A 25,163-nucleotide genomic window follows, 5' to 3' on the forward strand; every position below is an offset into this window, starting at 1 on the left:
TGGGATTCTCCAGGCAAGAACACTGTAGTGGGTTGCCATTTCCTTCTCTAATGCATCAAAGTGAAAAGTGAAAGTGAAGTCTCTGAGTTGTGTCCGACTCTTCGTGATCCCATGGGACTGCAGCCTACCAGGCTCCTCCGCCCATAGGATTTTCCAGGCAAGAGTACTGGAGTGGGTAGCCATTGCCTTCTCCGATACAGAATGCTGGCTTTAGTCAGATTCAGTAATCTGTTCGTTTTTGTGCCTTTCCTGCCAACCACTAGAGTCTAGTGACCTCTCCTCTATCTGTTCATTGAGGCCTTCTCTCAAGTGAGTGCCTAGTCACTTTTCTCAGTTGTGTCCAACTCTCTGCGTCTCCATGGACTGTGTATCCTGTCAGGCTCCTCTGTCCAGGTAATTTTCCAGGCAAGAATACTGGAGTGGGTTGCCATTTCCTATTCTGGGGATCTTCCTGACTGGAATTGAATCTGTGTTTCTCCAGTCTCCTGCATTGAGAGGTGGATTGTTAACCACTAGTGCCACCTGAAAAGGCATAGGTTAAGATGTGAATAATAAAGCTTAGATTTTCTTCCCTTGAATTCTTTGCATTTTAAAGCTTTGCAGAGTCAAAGGTTGTGGCCCAAACTAAAGAAGCTCAAAATGTAGAATGTCAGGCATCAGCTGTACAAATAAAGGTTTGGGAATAGTGGTGATGTTAGAGAGTAAAGATGAAGAGTGGTCCTGATTTCATACTGGGTACATGACCCGTCCAGCCCATCTGTCCGTTAGGGTCTTGGGTAGAGTAGTGATTGTTTTCTGATTTAATTTTTCATCATTGATAATACAGGGCAGCAGCACTGGACAGAAGTTCACCCCTTCTTTACACTTTACACCCCTGGCTTTACATTTTGTGCTGTATAATCTCTTTACTAGTCCCCTAACTGGGGAGAAGAGAGCATTTCATTTTGTTTTGTGTACTCTATTGATTTTAAACTATGTTTAAAATGGCCATGTTAAAAATTTCAGTCACACACCAGTGTGCGTGATGCTGTGGTCAGCACTTAACGTTCAGTGTCGGCTTTAGATTTCCCTGCCATGCCTCATGCAGAACCGGGAACCTAGTACCTCCTTAGGAAAAGCCCAGAATAGACTTGTATTATGTCCCACGATGCTGGTGGTGAGGAAAAGTGCTCTTTTACTATCCGACCAGCAGAGAGCTCAGCCTCGGGGTCAGACAAATGTGAGCAATCAGACAGCTGTGTGTGGCTGTGGTCACCTTGAAACTGCTGGTGCTGGGAAGCAGCTTTGCCTGCATCCCGGCTTGGTCCCCGAGGCAGCTCTGAGCTGGTGGTCCTTCCTTTCCCGAACCAGGGCAGTGCTTTGCTCTGCCCGCTGCCGGGAATGACAGCTACTGAGGGTGTGGGGGCGGCGGGAACCGTCCCCTGGGGCGGAGCCGGAGGTTGGCTTCCTGGGATCCCAGGGACTGGGATAAGCAGATAGGACAGCGTCCCTGCTGCTGAGAACTTGCGCTGATCGCATCCAAGTGAGTGTGGGGCGTGCCTGCGTGGTGGGCTGGCGCTGCTGTACTCTTAGGGTTCTCCCTTTAGAATCGCGGTTCCTAATCACTTTAAATCACGTTGGTTTCCGACTCAAGTTTTTACTTGAAGTTTCAGGGGATTTATCTGTGCTGTGCTTAGGCGTGTGCTTAGATTTCTCTACCTGTGTAAAATCCATCCATAGACACAGCAAAAAGGCCAGGGAACCAAAGATTAAATGACTCCTGCTTTAGAGACAGTTGGTGGTTCCCTGAGGAATTTCTTGTAAGGAGAGGACTTCGGGGGATGGGGGCGGGCAATAAGGTGAATGTGTGCTGGAACACTACGGATGCTTGAAATTGAAGTGAGCAAATGATTTGTCCTAGAGTTTGGGGTTTGGCAATTTAGGTTAATCCTTTAAGTGCTTCATTAATTGTTTGGCTATAATTTAGGAATTGCCAAATTGTCATAGTAGGGCATTGAAATCTACTTCTCTGTGGGGGATTTTGCATGTAAGAATTCCTTGGAAAAGGTTTTGTTTTTTGTTTTTTCCCTTTTATCAGTGTTTTCTGGATTTGGAATCGTGTTTTTGTAGAATTCTTTTTCAGCATTCAAGAACAAAGCCCAATATTTTCTTTCCTGTGTATATGAATTTATTATCCCAAAGTCTTGGCTATCTCTATTTAACCTGATTTTCTTCTTAGTTTTGGCAGAGGTTCACCATGTGAGGGATATATTCTCAACAGATACAAAAACAGTTTAAAATACTCAAAAACTTTTATGTATAGGAAGAGACATGCCTGTATAACAAGGTGGGTATGCTGCTTCATATTAAAGAACTAGTTGGAGTAGCCTTAACATTGGTCTTATTTGATGACTTGGGTGGTACCTAGCACTATCAGTGATCTGGTTTATCCTTCAGTTTGCTTTTACATAAAAGACAATAGCTGGAGGTTTCTTCATCCAGTGTGCATCCAGTGAAGATGCTACAGTCAGTGCATGCAGTTACAGTAAAATACTTTTAAAAGAGGCAGCCCCGTGAAAGAATGCAGAGTATCATAGCCATATGCTGGTGCCCTTATATTTTAATGTTCATTTTACTCTAATACAAAAAATCCCCTACATACAAAGAAATTCTATTCCAAGAGCACATTTATAAGTCTGATTTGCTTGTAAATCCAACAGAGTTAGCCTAGGTACCCAAGCAGAACAATCGGCTACAGAGGACTGTACTGTATTGGTTTATAATACTTATCACACAAATAATACATTAAAAAACAAAATTAAAACATTTTTAGTCTTACAGTGCAGTACCTTGAAGAGTATAGTAGTACAGTGCAGAAGCTAGCATACAGGAGCTGGCACTGAGTGAACAGGCAAGAAGAGTTACTGACTGGAAGAGGGAAGGGAGATGGGAAATGAGAGACCTGAAGGATCGTCAGCAATAGGAAACAGAGGGCAAGCTGCAGTTTCACTCATGCCTAATGTTGATGGAACGCATGTTTGCATCCTTCAGAGTTAACAATGTGAAGGTTTGTATTAGGGGACATACTGTATTGAATTAGCTGATATATCAATGATCAATAAGTTTTTTCCTGAGAAGCAGGGATCACATTTGCAACTACAGTGTTTTAGTTGCTTATAAATATCACAGGGATATGAGTGACACTTGTTAATTGACCATTTATCATCTCACTATATCTTCATCTATTAATTGTTTCATCAGTTTTAGGATATTCTGCCACTTGAGATTTTTCATTATAATCTACAGATGCTAATCAGCTAATGTATTTGTGTTAGTTAAATGGCAGGTTCTGACAGTTTTATCTTACCATGTTTGTTCTTCAAGTGGATTATCTTACTATGTTACCAGTTGTATGGGATGATTGAAAGTTTGATTTCAATAATTTATTTCAGTTCTATAGACAGAATTGTTACTGCTGTAGTGCCACAAATTAAAACCATCATTTGAAGTATAGAATGTTTTGGTGCCAAAATCAGTACAGTTCAGTTCAGTCACTCAGTTGTGTCTGACTCTTTGCAGCCTCATGGACTATAGCATGCCAGGCTTCCATGTCCATCACCACCGCCCAGAGCTTACTCAAACTCATGTCCGTTGAGTCAGTGATTTCATCCAACCATCTCAACCTCTGTCATCCCCTTCTCCTCCTGCCTTCTATCTTTGCCAGCATCAGAGTCTTTTCAGATGAGTCAGTCCTTTGAGTCAGGTGGCCAGAGTATTGGAGTTTCAGTTACAGTATCAATCCTTCCAATGAATCAGGACTGATTTCCTTTAGGATGGACTGGTTGGATCTCCTTGCAGTCCAAGGGACTCTCAAGAGTCTTCTCCAACACCACAGTTCAAAAGCATCAATTCTTCAGCACTCAGCTTTCTTTGTGGTCCAACTCTCACATCCATACATGACTACTGGAAAAACCATAGCTTTGACTAGGCAGACTTTTGTTGGCAAAGTAATATCTCTGCTTTTTAATATGCTGTTTAGGTTGATCATAGCTTTTCTTCCAAGGAGCAACTGTCTTTTAATTTCATGGCTGCATTTGCCATCTGCAGTGATTTTGGAGCCCAAGAAAATAAAGTCTCTCACTGTTTCCATTGTTTCTCCATCTATTTGCCATGAAGTGATGGGACCAGATGCCGTGATCTTAGTTTTCTGAATGTTGAGTTTTAAGCCAACTTTTCCATTCTCCTCTTTCACTTTCATCAAAAGGTTCTTTAGTTCTTCGCTTTCTGACATAAGGGTGGTGTCATCTGCATATCTGAAGTTACTGATATTTCTCCTGGCAATGTTGATTTCACCATGTGCTTCATCCAGCCCAGCATTTCACATGATGTACTCTGCATGTAAGTTAAATAAGCAGGGTGACAAACTACATCCTTAACATACTCCCTTCCTGATTTGGAACAAGTCTGTTGTTCCATGTCCAGTTCTAAATGTTGCTTCTTGACCTGCATACAGATTTCTCAGGAGGTAAGTCAGATGGTCTGGTATTCCCATCTCTTTCAGAATTTTCCACAGTTTGTTTTGATCCACACAGTCAAAGGCTTTGGCATAGTCAATAAAGCAGAAGTAGTTGTTTTTCTGAAACTCTCTTGGTTTTTTGATAATCCAATGGATGTTGAGAATTTGATCTCTGGTTCCTCTGCCTTTTCTAAATCCAGCTTGAACATCTGGAAGTTCACGGTTCACGTACTGTTGAAGCCTGCCTTGAAAAATCAGTACAGTTGATCATAATACAGATACTATGGATAAATTATGTAGCGAGAGTGATGTTACTGACATATTTAAGCTAAGTAACAACAGTCTTCTTGTAGTTTTCTCATTTCTTTATGTATTGGATAGGAAAGTGAACCCTACTCAAGTCAGAAGACTAAGATTAACCTAAGTTTGAACCTGAGCTCAACATCTTATATTTGTGTGCTTTGGGACAAGTTAACTTTTTAATCATTTTATTAGAAATATGATTTACATATTTTAAAATGCACAAACCTTTAGTATATGGCTTAAATTTTTATTTACATATACTTAAAACCATTGCGTGAATCAAAATGGGTAACATTTCTATTACCCTCTTGCCCCTTTACATTCGACCCCTTTGCCCAGAGGTAACCACTATTATGATATTTATAACCATAAATTTATGTTTGTTCCTGAACTCTATATAAATGGAATCATAAGCTCTCTTTTTTGTTGGTTTTTTCAACATAGTATTCGTGAGATTTCTCCATGTTGTGTGTATCAGTTCTCTCTTATTGTGTGGTGTTCTGTCATATGAATATACTATAAATTGTTTTTCTAATTTCTTGTTGATGGGCATTTGAGTTGTTCCCCGTTTTTTACTATTGTAAATAAAGCTCCTAAGTATATTCTGTAAGTCTTTGGTGAACACAGCTCTCAGTTCTCACAGGTGTGTACGTAGGAGTGAAATTGCTGGATCACAGGGTAGGTATGCGTTTAGCTTTCTTAGTAACAGCAAGAGTTTTCCAAAGTAGTTGAATTATTATTATTATAGCTACCAGCATTGTAGGAAGATTGTTCAATTTGCTTCACATCCTCACCATTATTTGTTATTGCCAGATTAAAAATTTTGGCCATTTACTGTGGTTTTAATTTACGTTTACCTGATGGTTAGTGATGTTGAGCACCTTTTCATGTGCCTGTTGGTCATTTGTTTTATTGTTTCTTCATCTGTTTACATGTCTACCCAATCACAGTCTTGGCAGCAATACACCTGGGAGTCATACAAGGGGGTGGAGAAGAGATGGAATCAAGGGTTGGGGTGTTATCTTACTGCTTCATGATGGCACCAAGAGTTGTGAACTGGTATATTGTTAGCCTTTTGAGTCACTGATTTTATCTACTAGGATGACACTAGCTGCTTTTTAGAAACCCCCAGAACTTCAGTGACTTAACAAGATGGAGATAGGTTTTTGCTCGCCTAACTGTCCAGGGAGGGTGCTCCTGCAAGGTAGGTATTTAGGACTCCAGGCTGCTTCTGTCGTGTGCCTCTACTATCTTTGGTACATGGTTTCCAAGGACTTTATGCTTCTCTTCATCAAGCCAGGAAAAGGGAAGGAGTGGGGCCAGGGGAGGGCAGAGGTGGACAAGAGGAAGATGTTTATGAATTAGGCAAAGAAATGGCATATAGGTCTCCTTTCCTATTCCGCCGTTGAGAACTTAGTCACATCTAACTGTAAGGAGGCTAGCAAGTGGCAGAGTGGGGCTTTGAACCCAGATATTCTGGCCCAAAAGTCTGTTTGCTGAAACTCCAGTCTAGCCCATCTCCAGCTGCTGTGTGTATGCTCAGTTGCTCAGTCGTGTCTAACTGCGATCCCGTGGACTGTAGCCCACCAGGTTCTTCTGTCCATGGAATTTTCCAGGCAAGAATACTGGAGTGGGGTGCTGTTTTCTACTTCAGGGGGTCTTCCTAACCAAGGGATCAAAACCACGTCTCTTGAGTCTCCTGCATTTGCAGGGTATTCTTTACTGCTGCCTCGCTGGTACGGGAGAGACATATGTGATCAATATATCCCAAATATGATTTCAGTATATAATCAGTATAAAAATTAAGGTATTTAAAATTTTTGTACTGAATGTTTGAAATCCAATATGTATTTTTATAATTGCTTCATATCTCAATTTGGAAGCTGTTTTCATTGGAAATACTTAGTGTTTAGATTTTATAAACTATGATTTTTCCTGTGGTCATGTATGGATGTGAGAGTTGGACTGTGAAGAAGGCTGAGCACCGAAGAATTGATGCTTTTGAACTGTGGTGTTGGAGACAACTCTTGAGAGTCCCTTGGACTGCAAGGAGATCCAACCAGTCCATTCTGAAGGAGATCAGCCCTGGGATTTCTTTGGAAGGAATGATGCTAAAGCTGAAACTCCAGTACTTTGGCCACCTCATGCGAAGAGTTGACTCATTGGAAAAGACTCTGATGCTGGGAGGGATTGGGGGCAAGAGGAGAAGGGGATGACAGAGGATGAGATGGCTGGATGGCATGGCTGACTTGATGGACGTGAGTCTGAGTGAACTCCGGGAGTCGATGATGGACAGGGAGGCCTGGCGTGCTGCGATTCATGGGGTCGCAAAGAGTTGGACACGACTGAGCGACTGATCTGATCTGATCTGATCTGACTGAATATAGTAAATTATGATTTACATACCCAATATAGATTCACATACACAAGTTGTTTCGGATATACTTAAGTTTCCCAATAGCTAAATCAAGTCTCAAGCTTTAGATTGAGTAAAATAAAATTTTAAAAATTCAATTTCTCAGTTGTACTAACTGTGTTTCAAGTGCTCAGTAGCCACATGTGGTTAGTGGCTAAAACTCTCTTAGCAACAGTGCAATTCTAAAGTCTAGACTAAATTCAGACTGTAAGCTCTAGGAAGGCAGAGACTTCAGCCTGGCACTGAGAAAGTGCTAAAGAAATATTTATGGTTTGAAAATAATGTCATCCTATTCTGAAGTTGGTAAGAGTTGAAAGTGAGGTTTAATAAATAATTTGAGTAGCTGGGAGGAAGCCAGACTTCCAAAGCCAAGTTTTGTCTCAAAAATTTAATTATTCTTAATAAGCATTTAGTGTATGCTTATTATATATAAATATAGCATTTATTTTTATTTATATATTCATTATATAATATACATGTTTTTAAATATATATTTTATATATTATATATAATATATTTTAATTATATATAATATATAAATATATATTCCCTTCTGGAGAAGGGAATGGCAATCCACTCCAGTATTCTTTTTTTTTTTTTTTTTCACTCCAGTATTCTTGCCTGGAGAATTCCATAGACAAAGAAGCCTGGTGGGCTACAGTCAGTGGGGTCTCAAAGAGTCAGACATGACTGAGTGACTAACATAAATACAGCATTTATTTATATATAGTATTTATTATTATTAAATATAGCATTTATACATGCAGTGATTTAGGCTACAATGGCTATACATTTTTGGAGGATGTCTTTTTCTACTCCACTGGCTGGCAGCTCTGGTCAAATTGCATGTTAATAGGCACATAGTGGATTAGCTAAACAACTATGGAGGAAAATGTTCAAAGTTGATTTTTCTGCGATTCATTGGTTTGAATTTGGGGAATAGAAACTAAAGGAAAATGAGGTTAAAACAAGGTTCAAATTCTGAAAAATCATACGTCCTATTTCATGTTGCTCTGCAGAGGAAACTATTTTGTTGTGTTACAGAGGCATACACATGTAATTTAACAACAACAACAAAAAATGTTTTTTGAAAAAAAAAACATGAAAAAAGAACTATATTCTTTGAGAATAGGAGTTTTATATATTAACATCCATATGTTTTTCCCACTAATTATCCAGACTTTACTAGTTCAGTGCTCTACTCAAGTCACACTTCATTTGCAAAATCTTCCTTGGTTACTGTACTTAATAGTGCTTCCTCCCATCCCATAACTCATAGACTCAAATATTTTGTTATCCAAATATATATATACAGTGTTGTGAATTGTTTCTCATTTGACTCACGTCATGTCATGTCTAGCCATCTCAACTCAGTCATCTCAGTATTTAACAAGTAACAGTTGCTCAACATGTGCTTGAGTACACCCAAAAATGACAAATGGAAATCCTGACTGACAGACTTCTTAAGGACCTCTGACTGTTCTCATGCTTTGAGTTCAAATTGCTTTTCTGCATTCTGCTTGACTTGAATAGTGAGAACAGTTCAGCTGAGCTGGAGAGAGCTAACTGCCCAGTGTTGGAGTACTGCATTAAACAGGTCAAAATGAAAGTGAGTCAAGTCTTTAACCACTTATGGCATTTGTATAGACAGGGGTCTGAACTAAAAGACTCCCTCTGTTCCACTTCTTCCTGTGGAATGGCCTCCTTGTTGAGGGTTGGATGGATCAGCACAGATGTTGGGGGTTGTCTCACTGTTTAGGGAGCCCTGAACAAAAGGCAACTGCAGACTTATGGACCCAGAGGCTGGGAAAAGGAAGAAGGAAAGGCTAGGAGTGGGAAAGTACAGAGTCAGGGTCTAGGAAATTGTCTTCTAGTTTTTTCCCATAAGAAGACTTCCAAATAGAGGTGCCTGGGCCAGAAATGCAGATGTGTATAACAGCACCACCATCCAGGGGGACCTGAATCCTTGTCTGCAACAACTTTCAGAGATGGTAATGCATTGTGTTTTGATTTTGTATCAAATCTGATATGGGGAGGAAACCTTTGATGTGAAGTCCACCAAGGAAAGTCTTTGTAATTGCTTATGGTCAGGCCTAAAAAATTGGTGTTTTCTTGGCTGGGACATGGACTTCTTATTTATGAAATCTGTCCTCAGGACCTCAAACTACCCTTATCTCTCTAGGGTGGACATTTCCCAACATTTTAATATCTTTGAAATCAAGATGTATTTTATAATTGATGTCATCCAGATAACAGTTGTGATCTAATTGATGCTTTGGGATAAAAATCCAAAAAGTACCAGCATACTCAGCCCTAAAAAGGAATGAATTTGAGTCAGTTGTAGTGAAGTGGGTGAAATTAGAGTGAAGTCAGAAAGAGAAAAACAAATGTCATTTATTAGTTCATGGAATCTAGAAAAAAGGCACGGAAGAACTTATTTGCAGGGAAGGAATGGAGCACAGAGCTAGAGAATGGACTGTGGCCATGGGGAAAGTAAGGGTGGGAAGAATTGAGAAAGTAGTGTTGACATATATACACTATCACATAGTGAGAAGTTACTGGATAGCACAGAAAGCCCAGCCTGGCCCTCTGTGATGACCTAGAGGAGTGAGATGCGGGAAGGGAGGGAAATATATATGTGTGTGTATGGTTTGTGTATGTGGTTTAGTCACTAAGTTGTGCCTGACTCTTGTGACCCCATGGACTGTAGGCTCCTCTGTCAATGGGATTTTTCAGTCAAGAATACTGGAGTGGGTTGCCATTTCCTTCTCCAGGGGATCTTTCCAACCTAGGGATCGAACCCGAGTTTCCTGTGTTGCAGGTGGTCTCCTGCATTGCAGGCAGATTCTTTATCGACTGAGCCACCAGGGAAGCCCATGTATTTGTGTGTGTGTGTGTGTGTATCAGTTCAGTTCAGTCGCTCAGTTGTGTCCGACTCTTTGTGACCCCGTGAATCGCAGCACGCCAGGCCTCCCTGTCCATCACAAACTCCTGGAGTTCACTCAAACTCACGTCCATTGAGTCAGTGATGCCATCAGCCATCTCATCCTCTGTCGTCCCCTTCTCCTCTTGCCCCCAATCCCTCCCAGCATCAGAGTCTTTTCCAATGAGTCAACTCTTCATATGAGGTGGCCAAAGTACTGGAGTTTCAGCTTTAGCATCATTCCTTCCAAAGAAATCCCAGGGCTGATTTCCTTCAGAATGACCTTTTCACATCATTGTTTGGCAGAAACCAGCACAACATTGTAGAGCAATTTTCTTCCAATTAAAAAATAAAAGTACTAGCAGATGGAGAGCAAGAAAGCCAAGTAGGAGAATGTGGAGCTCACCTCCCCTGATGAACACATAAAAATACATCTACAGGTGAAGCAATTCTCACAGAAAAACTGGAGACTGGCAGACATATAACCAAGGCTGTTAGATCCAAACTGAGTTGCATAGGAAGGGAAGAGAAGGGGTCAGGTCAGGACCTTTGCCCCTGGGAGAAAGCACAAAAGAGGAGCAGGATTCTGTGGGCTTGGAGAGCCTCCCTGATGAGGAAACAGTTTGAACCATACATTGGGTGTCTCAATCCCGGGGTCTGACACTGAAAAGACAAGTCCCTTTAGTTGGTGTGAAAATCAGTGAAACTAACACTGTTAGGAACCTAGGCTTCATTCATGAAGAACATGCACATGCTTGCTTACTCCTGAAACAAGGCAGAGGATGCAGATTGAGGCTGCCTGGAACTTAGTCTGGTTTCCCTCAACCACCCCAGTGCATGCCTCAGTCCATGCCAAGCACCCAAGCACCAAAGAATCCAGAACATTAGTAATAAGAATGCTGACTGAACTAAGGAAAAGAATAGATGGACACAATTTTAATAAGGAACTAGAAAATGAATAAAAGAGCCAGTCAGAACTGAAGAATACAGTAGCAAATGAAAAACACACTTGAAGGAGTAAACAGCAGACCAAGGATACAGAAGAACACAAGTGATCCAGAAGACAGAATAAGGGAAATCATGCAATCAGAACAGGAAAAAAAGGGTGGTTCAGGTGGTGAAGAGTCCACCCACAGTGCAGGAGACTCAGGTTCGATCCCTGGGGAAGGAAATAGCTACCCACTCCAGTATTCTTGCCTAGAGAATTCCACAGACAGAGGAGCCTGGGGGGCTACAGTCCATGGGGTTGCATAGACTCGGGCACGACTGAACAACACACACACACATACAAGAAAACAGAAGAACACAAGTGATCTGGAAGACAGCATAAGGGAAATCACCAAGCAGAACAGGAAAAAGAAAAAAAAGGGAACAATTAGGGGACCTGTTGGAAAATAGCAAGTATACTAATATTCACATTATGGGCATCCTAGAAGAGAGAGAAAAATGTGTTGAAAATGTAATTTGACTCAATTGTGGCTTAAAAATGTCTGAATCTGGAGAAGGAAACATATCTAGGTATGAGAGTCACAGTGAGTTCCCTAAAATTTATGAACTCAAAGAGACCCATACCAAGATAAAATAGCAAAATTTAGAATTTTAAAGGCAGCAAGAACAGACTCATGTAAAAGGGAATTCCCATGGTCATCAGCTGATTCTTCTGCAGAAACTTTGTAAGCCAGAATGAAGTGGCATGGTTTATTTAAAGTATTAAACGGGGAAAAACCTACAATTTAGGATAATCTGCCTGGCAAGATTATAATTCAGAGTTGGAGGAGAAATAACTTCTCAGACAAGTAAAAGTGAAAAGAATTCATCAATGCCACACCAACCCTAAAAGAAATGTTAAAGGATTTTCTATAGGTGGAAAGAAAAGGCTGCAAGAAGAACTTACAGGCAAGGAAAAATCCAATTAATAAAGGCAAATATATAGTAAAGATTGTGAATCAACCACTTAAGTAAGCTTGTGTAAAGATTAAAGATTTAATTAAAGAATTAAATTCTAAAATCAACCATAACTATAATAAACAGTTAAGGGATAAACATGAAGATGTAAAATATGACATCAGAAATACAAAAATGCAGGGGAGAGGAGTAAAAAAATGTAAATCTTTTAGAATGTGTATGAACTAACTGACTACCAGTTTAAAACAATAGATACAGGCCAACATATGTGAACCCCATGGAAACTACAAATCAAAAACCTACAATAGATATGCAAAAAAGAGAGAGAAAAGGACGTAAGCATACCGCTGAAGCAATCAAACCATGAGAAAAGAATCTAAAGGAAGAAGAAAACAGAATAACTGCAAAAACAACCAGAAAACAAGTAACAAAGTCGCAGTAAGTGTATTTAAATGTCAATAGACCAAATGCTCCAATCAAAAGACAGGGTGTCTAATTGGATAAAAAATAAGACCCCAAAGCTAAAGACACACATGGAATGAAAGTGAGGTGATGGAAAAGAATACTTCCTGAAAATAAAAATAGCAAGAAAGCTGGGGTAGCAATACTCATATAAAACAAAATAGGCTTTAAAACAAAGACTGTAACAAAAGACAAGGCCATTATATAATAATAAAAGGATCAATACAATAAGAGGATATAACATTTGTTAATGTGTGTGTACCTTATATAGGAGCATCTAAATATATAAAGCAAATATTAACAGACATAAAGGGAGAAATTGACATTGATAATAGGTGACTTTAACACCCCCATTTACACTGGTGGACAGATCATCCAGACAGAAAATAAGGAAACAGTAGTAGTAAATGATACATTAGATCAGTTGTGCTGAATAGATATGTATAGGACATTCCATCCAAAACCAGCAGAATACACATTCTTTTCAAGTGTATATAGAACATTCTCTAGGGTAGATCATATGCTAGGCCACAAGTTTCAACAAATTTAAGAGGATAGAAATTACATCAAGCATCATTTTTGACCACAATAGTATGAAACTAGAAATCAACTGCATTTTAAAAAATGGGGAAAAAAACCCGAACACATAGAGACTAAACAATAAGCTACTAAAAAACCAGTAGCTTAAAAAACCAGAGTCAACAAAGAAATAAAAAAGGAAATCAGAAATTACCTTGAGACAAAAATACAACTTTCCAAAATCTATGAAAGTGAAAGTGTTAGTCGCTCCGTCACTTCCCACTCTTTGCAACCCCATGGACTGTAGCCCACCAGGCTCCTCTGTCCATACAGTTCTCCAGGCAAGAATACTGGAATGGGTAACCATTCCCTTCTGAAGGGATCTTCCCAACCCAGGGACCGAACCCAAGTCTCTTGAATTGCAGGCAGATTCTTTACCACCTGAGTCACCAGAGAAGCCCAAAATCTATGGGACACAGCAAAAACATATCCAGAAGAGAAGTTTATAGCAATGCAGACCAACCTCAGGAGACATGAAAAGTCTCAAACAACCTAACCTACTATCTATAGGAATTAGAAGAACAAAGCCTGAAGTCAGTAGAAGGAAGAAATAGTAAAGATCAATCAGGAAATGAAATAGAGCCCCTCTAAAGGAAAAAACCAATAGAAAAGATTGATGAAGGTATGAATTGTTTTTTGAAGAAATGAAAAACAGAATTGATTAGGCTTTAGCCAGTTGCCATGTCAGGCTCTTAAACATCTCTACCAGAAATATGTTATTTTTATAATTTTTCCATTTATTTTCAATGTACTGCTAAAACGTTCCTTTCTCTTACTTTCTGGGATCCATTTCCCTTAGGGCACAATTAATGGCTCCTCTTTCCCATTTCCTGTAGCACTTTATACACACCTTTAACAGCACTTGCCACTTTGTTTTACAGTGCCTTGTTTATCCTTGCCTGGAGAATCACATGGACAGACGAGCCTGGTGGGCTACAGTCCACAGGGTCACACGGAGTCGGACACGACTGGAGCGACTTGGCACAGCACAGCACACAGCACCTTTGTTTATGAGTCTGTTTTCCCACCTAAGTTGTGAATTTTTCCTAGCTGGGACCTCTGCTTTCCTCACCTTTGTTTCCACACTCTCAAGCATAAGATCTGACACTGACTTTTGTTTGCGGAGTTGAGTTGAAAGGCTGGAATGTGTAGATTTCATCTCTCCTCCTCCAAACTCAATGTTACTTTCTCCCAGTGTATTAATTAGCCATTCTAGCCAGCACTGTCTCCTACTGTGCTCTGTCCCATGCTTTCTGTCATATGCTCAGATTGACTTTAGCCCCTATCAGTAAACTCCTGCTGCCATAGCTTCAGTGGTCCCTAAAAGTCCAAGTTGCCCTCTTCCTTCAGTTGACATTTATCTTCTCTGTTGCATGTGTTACTTGTGGTAATCATGTTTTATAAAGGCACCGTGGACACAGAGTTAGTGAACACTGAACACCTCTCCCTCATGGAAACGCAGGGTTCAGTTCCTGTGAACCTCTGCTCACGACATTCGTGCCAGATATTCAGCACATAACCAGGTTGTATATGTGTTTCTGTCTAAAGGCACCTAGTTCAGTGTATATTGTTGGTGCATCAACCTCGAAGTCACAGCCAACAGCAGTGTAACTCACACCTGAACAAAGCTTGTCTAACACACGTATGACCTTCTGCTTAGGACCACTAGACAGCACTTGAGCACTATGCTTGAGGGCCATTTTAAATGGCAAAATCGCCATCAGAAAGCACACGAAAATGTGAAAATGGTGGCACTGAACAGATCATGAAAAGAATGTTTGTATAGTACAAGAGCAGTGTTACTTATTCAACCTCCGCATGGAATGTATGCTTCTTGCCACTGCTCACGTCTGTGAATGACCATGACATAGCTCAAGTACTGATTTTGGGGACACAGTGAATTTTAGAGAGTTGGTGAATTTGCAAATATGAATCTATGGGTAATGAGGATGGATTGTGCCCCCATAGTGTCTCATCTTCTGAAATTATGAGATTCACGCCACACATCTTGCTTCTTGGTGGCCTCCCTTTTAGGTGTTTTTAGGTTTCAACTCTCTCATGTTTCTTAATTCAGGTGCCACTTGACTCACTTCTCATACTCCAAAACTTTTTGACCTCTCTTATTGCCATGTTTTATTGTCTCTTCTCCCATTTGTTATGTTTTGTGTGACTTTGTAGCTTTCCTCTACATTTACCATAATTTTCATGGAGTTATCTGATAGAGCAGAGAGAAATGTATATATCCAATCAACCATGGAGTCAGAATTTTATTGTATAGCATCATTAGTCAGGTGTTATATGTATAATAAGTTTACTAAGTATTTGTTGAATAAATTAAAGAACTGCTATTTTTATGCAAAAATTTACCTGTCCTAGAGAGTACATTAAAATGGGATTTTTTAGTACCTCATAGTTTACTAGGTAAAAAAAAAAAACAAAAAACTTTCTCCTCCTTACTTTTGCTAAACTTTCCTACTTAGTAGAACATTGCCTAAGGAAGATGGGAAATAAATTTAAATTAAGACATATATGGGGACATCCCTGGTGGCACAGTGGATAGGAACACCACCAATGCAAGGACATGGGTTCGATCCATGGTCCAGAAAGATTCCACATACCTCAGAGCAATTCAGCCCATAAGCTGCAACTCCTGAGCCTGCCTGCTTCAACTACTGAAGCCCAAGCGCCTTTGCTCTGCAATAAGAGAAGCCACTGCAATGAGAAGGAGTAGCCCTGCAACAAGGAGTAGCCCCTTCTCATCACAACTGCAGAAAGCCCGTGCAGCAACAAAGCGCCAGCACAGCCATAAACGAATAAATAATATGTTTAAAAATTATTAAATAAAAAAACATTCAGCTGGAGAGCATATCTTATTTTAAAGCTTAGGTTGAGTTTCTTTCCTTTTGCATCATAATTTTTTTCCGTATAGAAGAGATTTCTTTATGATTTTGTCAATTACAAAAAGTTACAAAATTGTAATGCCTAAAGTGATCCCAGAAACCATCAGATTTAACCTTTGATTTATAGGATACTGAGAGTCAGGCTGTCTTGGTTCAGTTCCTGGCTCTACTATTTGCTTTGGACAAGTGTCTTTTTCTGGCCTCTGTGTCCTCATCTATAAGATGAGAGGAAAAATATTACTGATGTCATAGAATTGTTGTGAAGATTGAGATAATTTCAAGTTCGTTGTACTGTGACTGACACGTGGTAAGATCTCCATATATATTTAATTATCATATTAAGCCTCTTAATTAGTAATTTAGCTGGCTTCCAGCCCCCCAGTTTAGTATCCTTAATATTGGGTTGGTCAAAACGTTTGTTTTTCTGCAATACTGGATGAAAAACCCAAATGAACTTTTTGGCCACCCCAACACATGCTTAGGAATTATAAATCTCTTTCCAAGTTAGCAACCATTATTTTCTCTCCATCTCCTTCTTTTAAAGATAATTGCATGATGATGTATTTCTGAAGCTAAACATACTCTTCGCATTTCACCCATTACAAATGCAGGTGGCATCTGTAAGGACTTCCTGTATAGAACATTTTAAGTTTAGTCATTCCTTTTAGTTGTTCATGGCACTTTCAGATGGCACTTTTTCCTGTAAAGTTGAGTGGTCGCACAGAAGCAGATTTTTTTAAAGCTACAATAATGCACTCCACTTCCCAGCATAAGTGGGTTAAGTGCCACCCTGGCTTGGGCTGGGCTTAAAAGCAAAGGAAAAGCCCTTGGACCAGAGAGGAAACACTTGCATAACTGTGTTGATAAATTACAAACCACGCTCCTTGCTCTCACTTGTGCTGTGGAAGACAGAGCACCTTTGATGTGGATCTTTTTAAACAGCAGAACCTCTGTGGGATAGCACCCCACACAGGAAGGTGAGTATCAGGCCACACAACCTGATAACGCAAAAACTTGTGATTTGGTCCCTTCTTCTATTATATGAGGGTTTATTTCTGCTTTCTTCAATAAAGTTGTTGGTCAGAACTCGCTGCATGACTTACTCTGTAGTTAGACTGGTTATTGATGGTACAAGGAATCTAATTTTCTGGCAGTAAATCTTTTTAAAATGCTGGCTCTAGGGTAGGAGATGGTGGAGGACAACGATCAGGGGCTGGGGAAAATATAGGAACGTTAAAGGTTTATCTTTCTGGGAACTTGAGGCTGTAGAAAATTAGACCTAGGAGATTCAGAAGAAAATCCCTGTGTGTAATGGCATTTTGTGGCAGGAGAACTGAGAGAGAGTAAATCACTAATAACTACTGATTGATTTTGATGGAAAGAATCTAGGCTTCAGAATAAGACAAGCATAGGTTTGAATCCGGCTATGGGGTCGCAATGAGTCGGACACAACTGAGCGACTGAACGGAAAAGGAAAGTGAAGTCACTTACAAACTATGGGAGTTTCGGACTGATTACGTGATACTGTGAGCCACAACATCCATATCTGTAAAGCAGGGGTAATAATACTAACTCTGCAGGGATTTTAGGAAATACAGATGTAATTTATGTAATGCAATTAGGACTTTGTAGACTCTTACTATTGCATCATACTTGTGTTTTTACCAGTCTTGCTGCTGGCAGTCTCAAAGTATTCATTGTGTGAAAGCAGCCTGAACCTCAAATGGGTTTATACTCTGAAACTGAATGCAGTTTCCTGAGAACTCTTTTTAAAAATAATTGAGATATAATTAACTTACTAGCTTCAGGTATACAACATACTGATTGAATATCTGTATGTAGTGTGACATGATCACCACATTAAGTCTAGTTAAGGTAACATATATGGTGGCACTAATGGTAAAGAACATGCCAGCCAGTGCAGGAGACATAAGAGATGTAGGTTCTATCCCTAGGTTGGGAAGATCCCCTGGAGGAGAGTGTGGCAACCCAATATTCTTGCCTGGAGAATCCCCATGGATAGAGGAGCCTGACAGGCCCCAGTCCACAGAGTTGCAAAGAGTTGGCCACGACCGAGGCGGCTTAGCGTGCACACATATCACTATACATAGACAAAACTTTTCTCTTGTGATGAGAGCTTTTAAGGTCTACTGCCATGAAAGTGAAAGTTGCTCAGTCGTCTCCAACTCTTAGATACACCATGGACTACAGAGTCCATGGAATTCTCCAGGCCAGAATACTGGAGTGGGTGGCTGTTCCCGTCTCCAGGGGATCTTCCCAACCTAGGGATCGAACCCAGGTTTTCCACATTGCAGGCGGATTCTTTACCAGCTGAGCCACAAGGGAAGTCCATACATAGTTACAAAACTTTTCTCTTGTGATGAGAGCTTTTAAGGTCTACTGGCCATAGCAACTTTCAAATACACAGTACAGTATTATTAACTAATATTAATATGTTAGTCACCATGCTGATAGCTCTTAATCTCATCTTGGATAAGGTACATAAGCATTTCCTCACCCAAAAAGAAAAGATACAGTTAGTTTACTAGGCTGAAATTGCCAATATTCGACTGTTTTAGACTTATGAAAATAGCAATTTTGTATAATTCAACCTAAAAGTATGTTGCTATCCCTAGAATTTACTTATTTGTCCATCCTTTAAAAACCCAATCCCATACTCTGCAAAGTTTGTGGCACAGAATGGGTATCAACACACATTAACTGAGTAAATGTATGAATGAATGAATGAAAGCAGGGTCATATAGCAATATATTTGTGTGCACGCGAAATCAGGTAAAACAGCCTCCAGGACACAGCCTTGAGTGGGAACTGAAGCTCCAAAGGACAGCCTGTGTGTGGGGTGGTGGAGGTGTTTGGGTGTGTGTAATGGGAGATTTCTAGAGAGTAAAACAGCCGTGCTATTGCTTCTGCTTGGGTGATAGGAGACAGAATGTGGAGAGGAAGGGATAGTTTAACATCAGCTGGCAAGAGCCGTGTCTCTTCCTTTGTGTTCTTGTCTCCAGCCGCTGCTGTAGCCAGCAATAATTGGTTGGTTTCACTTCCAGTCATTGTACTCCTAACAGTAGCTACTACTTTAAAGATAAAACACTAAAAATTACTCAAGTGGCATCACTTTATGTTCTGAGTCCTTTGGTTGAGCATGGAATATTCATAGTGTTGTTTGAGAATTCCAGAGCTCCTGTTGTATTCAAATCAGGCACCACTAATGAGAAGGTGTATATTTCTAGGAAGTGCCCCCTTAGTGGGGACAGTTATTCAAAGCTGCTGCATTTTAAAAGTTAGCGCTGATGAGTCAGGCAATGAAGGTAATAGTTTAATGGTTCTCCTGAAGAGCACAGGATAATCTTCGTGAATTTTCTATAGCCCACAGTCTTGCTGCACCCAGAACTGCTCAGATTTGGGGAGGCTGATTACCTCATGTAAGACTTCATGAGGCTGGTATGTTAAACAAAGGAGGGTAGTCTTTTCTAATTACTAGAAGGCTTACATCCTTTGTTCAGGATCTGAGCTTCTGCTAAATTATTAATAATCAGAAACAGCTTCACAGAATCAGAGCAATCGTGGAAATTTTGGGTTTTGAGATATCTTGCATCAAGGCTGTGGTGAAGTCTAATGATTGTCCTGGTATAGAGTACAGCTGACCCTTGAACAACATGGATTTTAACTGTGTGGGTCCACTTGTAAGTGGTCTTGTTTTCAATAGTAGATACTGTCGTACTCCACTGTTCATGATTGGTTGACTCCAAGGTTGTAGAACCTCAGATGGGGAGGAACTGTGTGTATGGACAGAAGGTATGTGAGTGGATTTCTGACTGTGTAGAGAGCCTATGCTCCTAACTTCGGCATTGCTCAAGGTCAGCTGTATGTCACTCCAGCAATGGAAAACTTCATAATTTCCTTCCATGGATGCTTAGTCACTCAGTTGTGTCCGACTCTTTGTGACCCCATGGACTGTAGCCCGCCAGGCTCCTCTGTCCATGGGATTCTCCAGGCAAGAATAGTGGAGTGGGTTGCCATTTCCTCCTCCAGGGGATCTTCCTGACCCAGGGATCGAAACTGCATCTCCCGTGTGGCTGGCAGATTCTTTACCATTGAGCCATCAGAGAAGCCCAATGAACACAGATGAACACTGCCAACTTTTTTTTCTGTGACCTCTCCTTTTGTTCCCATAGTCTCCTTCCATTTAGGATACATTTAGTTGAATAAATTCCTGCAACTAAATGACAGTGTTAATTTTTCAGATCCAACTCTCTTGAGTTTACACCCAGGCTTCCTTGGAAGAAGTTTGGAGTAAACTCAAGTTCTTCAAACATTCTTGATTTACTCCCACAGTTAACTAGGGTCACTTCTGTGAACACATTTTGCTAGTTGAACTCTCAGTTGAACTTATTTCTAAGTTCCTGGGAGGTACCTCACATTTGTTCACTTTTACTACCAATAAGCAGTCATGAGTGGTGGTTCTCTGGTGTGTGAGGGGAAGTGGAAAAGGCACTGGAGGACAAACAGGTGTTAGGGCATTGTCATTCAACAAAGCTTATTGACTTTCCCCAGGCATGAGCTCTTTCCTCTCTTTGGACATTCTGTGCGCTCTCTGCACTATTGTAATTACAGCACTTACCAGGTGATATTTGCTATTACTATCCATGCTGTGTTGCTGCAAGTAGATTAGTGGTTCTCAACCCTTTGTTCTTCTACAGCTTTGTCCCTGGGTATAATTTAGTACTGTGAGTACTGCTGTTTTTTTGTTAAGGCTTTAAAAATTCACAAATAATAGGTGAGTATTCTCACTGTAAAGTAAAGAAGCAATAATTACAATTGATTAAAATATTTTAAGTTCAAAATATTCAATATTTAATATTGATAAGATTTTAAAATGCAAAACCCTGTATTGGAATAACAATATGAGCTTTAGCGCCTATAATTGTTTATTTATTTAATCATTGAGACTATCAGCATCATGTCTTTAATAATGTCTTCATGACTGGGCCTCCCTCCCTTTCCAGTATGCTTTTAAAACTTGTAAAGGCATGTTTTTTGGCTAAGAACTGGAGAAAATTAAGACAACATTGTGAATAGTTGGATGCTAAAAAGTGCTATTACTGGGAATTCCCTGGTGGTCCAGTGGTTAGGACTCCGAGCTTCCATTGCAGAGGGCATGGATTCTATCTCTGGTCAGAGGACTAAGATCCCACATGCTTCAAGGCCAAAAACTAAATAAATAAATAAAATTCTATTCAAGGCCAAAAAAAAAAATTCTTTTCTGTTATAATTAATTTTCAAAGAACACATTTATTCTTCATTGAAAAATTTTAAAACTTCCTAAGTTTTATACTCATTTAAATCAAAATGGTTGTTTTGGGAGAGATTAGCCACAGCTCTTGAGTAACAGGCATTAACTATTGCTGTTATGTAACTAGTCTTTTATTGTTTCATAATGGTATTTCTATGGATCCAAGTTCTCACTCAGCTTTATTTTGCCTTAGGCACTTTCAGTTCGTTAGGTGTTTCAACTGGTTTGTGTGTGAGAAAATGTTATCCCTGTGGTTTTTGTCCAGAAATGCGGCGTTCAACTTTCCCTAAAATGATTCATTTTGCTGAAAACTCTCCTTTTCCCCCCATAATGATATGTCAGCTGAAAATGTAGCATCATGTATTTCTTTCTGAAAGCGAGGTATTGCCTTTACATTTGCTTTAATCCTTAGACTATCTCACCATCTCATCTGGGATGACGTGAGGAGCCAGCAGCCTTGTTATTCTAATTATTCCACAAACAATAGTGAATGTCTACCAGGTACCAGGCACTGCCTTCAACACTCAGGCTTCTCAGAGAGAGAAGCTGCACTCTTCAGAAGCTCCCTATCTGTAGAGAAGCCAGCGGGTAAACTACTAAAGACCATTCTGAGTGCTGTGTGCACAGTACAGATGGCATGGAGGGTGGGTGGGGCACAGAGGCCGACTGGCGGGCTGAGTCCATCTGGGAATTCAGGGAAGGTGCTTGGAGAAGGCTAGCTTTGAACTGAGTCTGGAAAGATGGATCACTTTGTCAGGAATAGGGAAGAAAGGACATTCTAGACAGAAGGAACCACATGGACAAAGCATGGAGATGTGAAATTGCATGGTGCTTTTGGGAAATTATGAGATGTCTTGTTTAGCTGGAGTGCTCAGGAACTGAGGCAGAGACTGGAGGACAGTACTGTTTTTCTGGAGTGTATTCTTGCTGGCTGGTGTACTTTTTGTATTATATAGTAGAATTAACTGTGGACAAAAAATTGACTGGGGTAATGGAATAATCACAGAGGGATCTATGTGATGCTAACCAAATAAATATAACAAAATAGAATGTAATTCAAAATATATAAAATAAAATACCTTTCCTCAAAATTCCCAGAATCTGTTTATCACTAGAAACAGAGCTGTTGAGGAGAGACAGGAAGCAAACTAACTCTTGACTGATGATATTTTCTGTTCTCTTTCCAGCCTCCCTGCATTATTTGGGAACAATGTGGGCCTGGACACTGTGGATGCTCCCTCTACTCTGCAGATTTGGCCTGGCAGGTAGGTCAGCCTGTGCCCTTTTATGGATTATGCAATTCTATTTGCCTTTTTTGGATAAGAGTTGTTAACTTGAGAACAAAGGGACAGCTGGACATGGGCATTCATGGATGAACAGTGGGGGATTTGTGAGCTCCCTAAATTTGTGTGGGGTTGTATGTGTGTGTTGATGTATACTTATGCATGTGCAAGTTTGGCAAGATGATCTATCATATTTTCAAAGGGAGAAATGACCCTTTGAAAGTCAAGATTCACTGTTTTAGAGTAATAGTAGGTGATTATCTTGGTGATTCCTGTGTGAAGTGTGCATTGGTTCATATAGGATGCACACATAGAAACATATATACATTTTCACACTATTTGCCATAAATTCCAAGGGTATAAAGGGAAATGAAACAACATCACTACAATGATCCAACTCAAAACTATGGGCCTAATGGCCATATAATACCTTGTAGATCTAAGATGTTTTACTTAGATCACATATTATGTTAAAGAAGATAAGACCAGATTAAAAGAAATGGTGATTGAGCACTGGGAATGTAGACAAGGCATGTAGTATAAATATCGGTCTGGTCAGGCTGCTATATAACAAAATACCACAGATTGGGTAGCCTAAACAACAGAAGTTTATTTTCTCACAGTTTTGGAGACTGAAAGTCCAAGGTCGAAGAGTTGATTTTCTCTGACACCTTTCTCCTTGACTTGTTGATGACCATCATCTTGCTGCCTCTTCATGTGGTCATCCCTCTGTGTATCTTAATCTCCTTTTATAAGGACACCAGTGAGATTGAATTAGGACACATTGTAAAGGCCCCATTTTAGTTAATACATCCTTATATGCCCTGTTTCCAAATGCAGTCACTTTCTGAGGCACAGCAGAGAGAGGGTAGGGCTTAAACATATGAGATTTGTGGGGAGGGACACAATTCAGCCCATAACGTCTCATAATCGGAGGTCACCCAGAAGGCAGTTGTGATCCAGAGATAATGAGAATGTCTTCCAGACCTCTGGCATGGCCTGGCCCACCTTGCAGGTCCCTGGGGTTATACTTGTGACACTCCAGAGCTTTGTAGGCATTATAGGCAGGGAGGGCCGTGTGTCTCTGTCTCATTCAGTCTCTTTTGGCCATCTCAGAAATCCCCAATTGCTTCCAATTGTCCAATTTAAAGTTCTGTTTATAAGCATCATAACACTTTCCCCCTCAACTTGTCTTTTTCAGTCTTGTATCTCTGTCTTCTCTTACTACCTTTCATTAATACCATTTCCTGTATAACTGACTCTAGTTTCCATACTACTTCCCTTCTAGACAATTTTCCCCTTGGTCTCAGCCTTGCCCTTCTTTTATTTCAAGACACTTTTCACAACAAAATTTAACTTTGCAATGACACCAAAGTGTTATGAGCGTAGAGAGGAAGAAGGGAGATTGAGAAGATCTTTTTAATTTTGAAAAATGTTCTTTTTGCATATAGGAAATTCGCTGATAAGCAAGAACATTCTCCTGGTCCTTCTTAGAGAAAAGTTCTGAATATTGCTGCTATTTCTAAAAATAGGGGAAATAGTTATTTCTAGAAATGTGGCAATATGTTTATATGCTTTTTCTTAACATGTGGAAGGATACATGTGTGTGAGGGGCAAACATAGCCTTTAGTCATCCACGTGCAAAAAAACCATTCTGTTATAGTTTTAAATTTATACAAAAATTGTGAAGATAGTACAGAGAATTTTATATACCCTTTATCCAGTTTCCCTTATTGCTAATATTTTATAATAGCATCATATGCTTGCTGAAATAAAGAAACTGGTATTAACACATGACTATTAAGCACATTCCAGACTTTACTTGATTTCACCAGTTTTTCCTTAATGTTTTCTTTCTATTCTGGGATCCAATTCAGGGTAGCATATTGCACTGAATTGTCCTGTCTCCTTAGTCTCTTCTGGTGGATGACAACTCTTTAGTCTTCCCTTTTTTCTCATGACTGTGGCAGTCTTGAAGAGTTCTGTGAGTACTCTTGGGGTTTTATGAAAAATAGTACAGAGGTAAAATGCCCTCCATTGCTCTATCACAATTACATAATGTTTGTGACAGTCTTTTGATGAAGAGTTTATATTCTAATTAGAGGTAAGTTGAAGAAGACTTAAAATAGGCACACAAGTTGCCAGCAGGTAGGCAGGACAACAGATGTATAAGCCTTGCTACTTGCTGGCAGTTCTTTACATAAGTCAGGGCAGTTCAGATGTATGGGATCCACAAGAAAGCAAAACTGAAGCTATTTGTTGATCTGGTTTTCCTTTTTTATTCCAGTTCCCCTTGGCACCCTCATTTGTGATCAAACAAATCTACAATGCCCTGAGATCATATGCAGAGTTAGGATGTCATGAGAACATAACAAAGAGAAGAGGGAAGATTACTCTTAAATGAATTCCTCTCCCGAGTCCTAAAATCTTGGATTTTCAGACAAGCTATTTTTCACATGAGGCAGGGAAAGTTGTTTATGCAGTGAAAATAAACAAGCCCAAAATCTTAGTGCTTAAGACAACAAAGTCTATATGTCCATCACAGATAAGCAGGACCTAGGCTGTTGGAGGCTGTACCAGCCTAAG

General features: G+C 39.9%; 1 protein-coding gene across 4 annotated transcripts in view; it reads left to right on the plus strand.

Annotated features, from left to right (window-relative positions):
* Nucleotides 1-1,294: 1,294 nt before the first annotated feature.
* IL31RA (interleukin 31 receptor A) overlaps nucleotides 1,295-25,163 on the plus strand; it is a 68,173-nt gene continuing 44,304 nt past the window's right edge. For 3 of the 4 annotated variants that reach the window (XM_086361773.1, XM_086361774.1, XM_086361775.1), the window contains exons 1-2: nucleotides 1,295-1,522; nucleotides 22,482-22,559. In XM_086361773.1, the coding sequence (XP_086217899.1) occupies nucleotides 22,505-22,559 (55 nt within the window). In that variant the 5' untranslated portion in view covers nucleotides 1,295-1,522; nucleotides 22,482-22,504. Of the gene's footprint in view, nucleotides 1,523-22,456; nucleotides 22,560-25,163 lie in introns of those variants that run through there. The other variant, XM_086361772.1, reaches the window with a different exon arrangement.

The sequence above is a fragment of the Bos grunniens genome, chromosome 20, assembly GCF_055505025.1.
Source record: "Bos grunniens cultivar Pamir isolate PY7600 chromosome 20, Bosgru_T2T1.0, whole genome shotgun sequence".
Classification (NCBI taxonomy): Eukaryota; Metazoa; Chordata; class Mammalia; order Artiodactyla; family Bovidae; genus Bos; species Bos grunniens.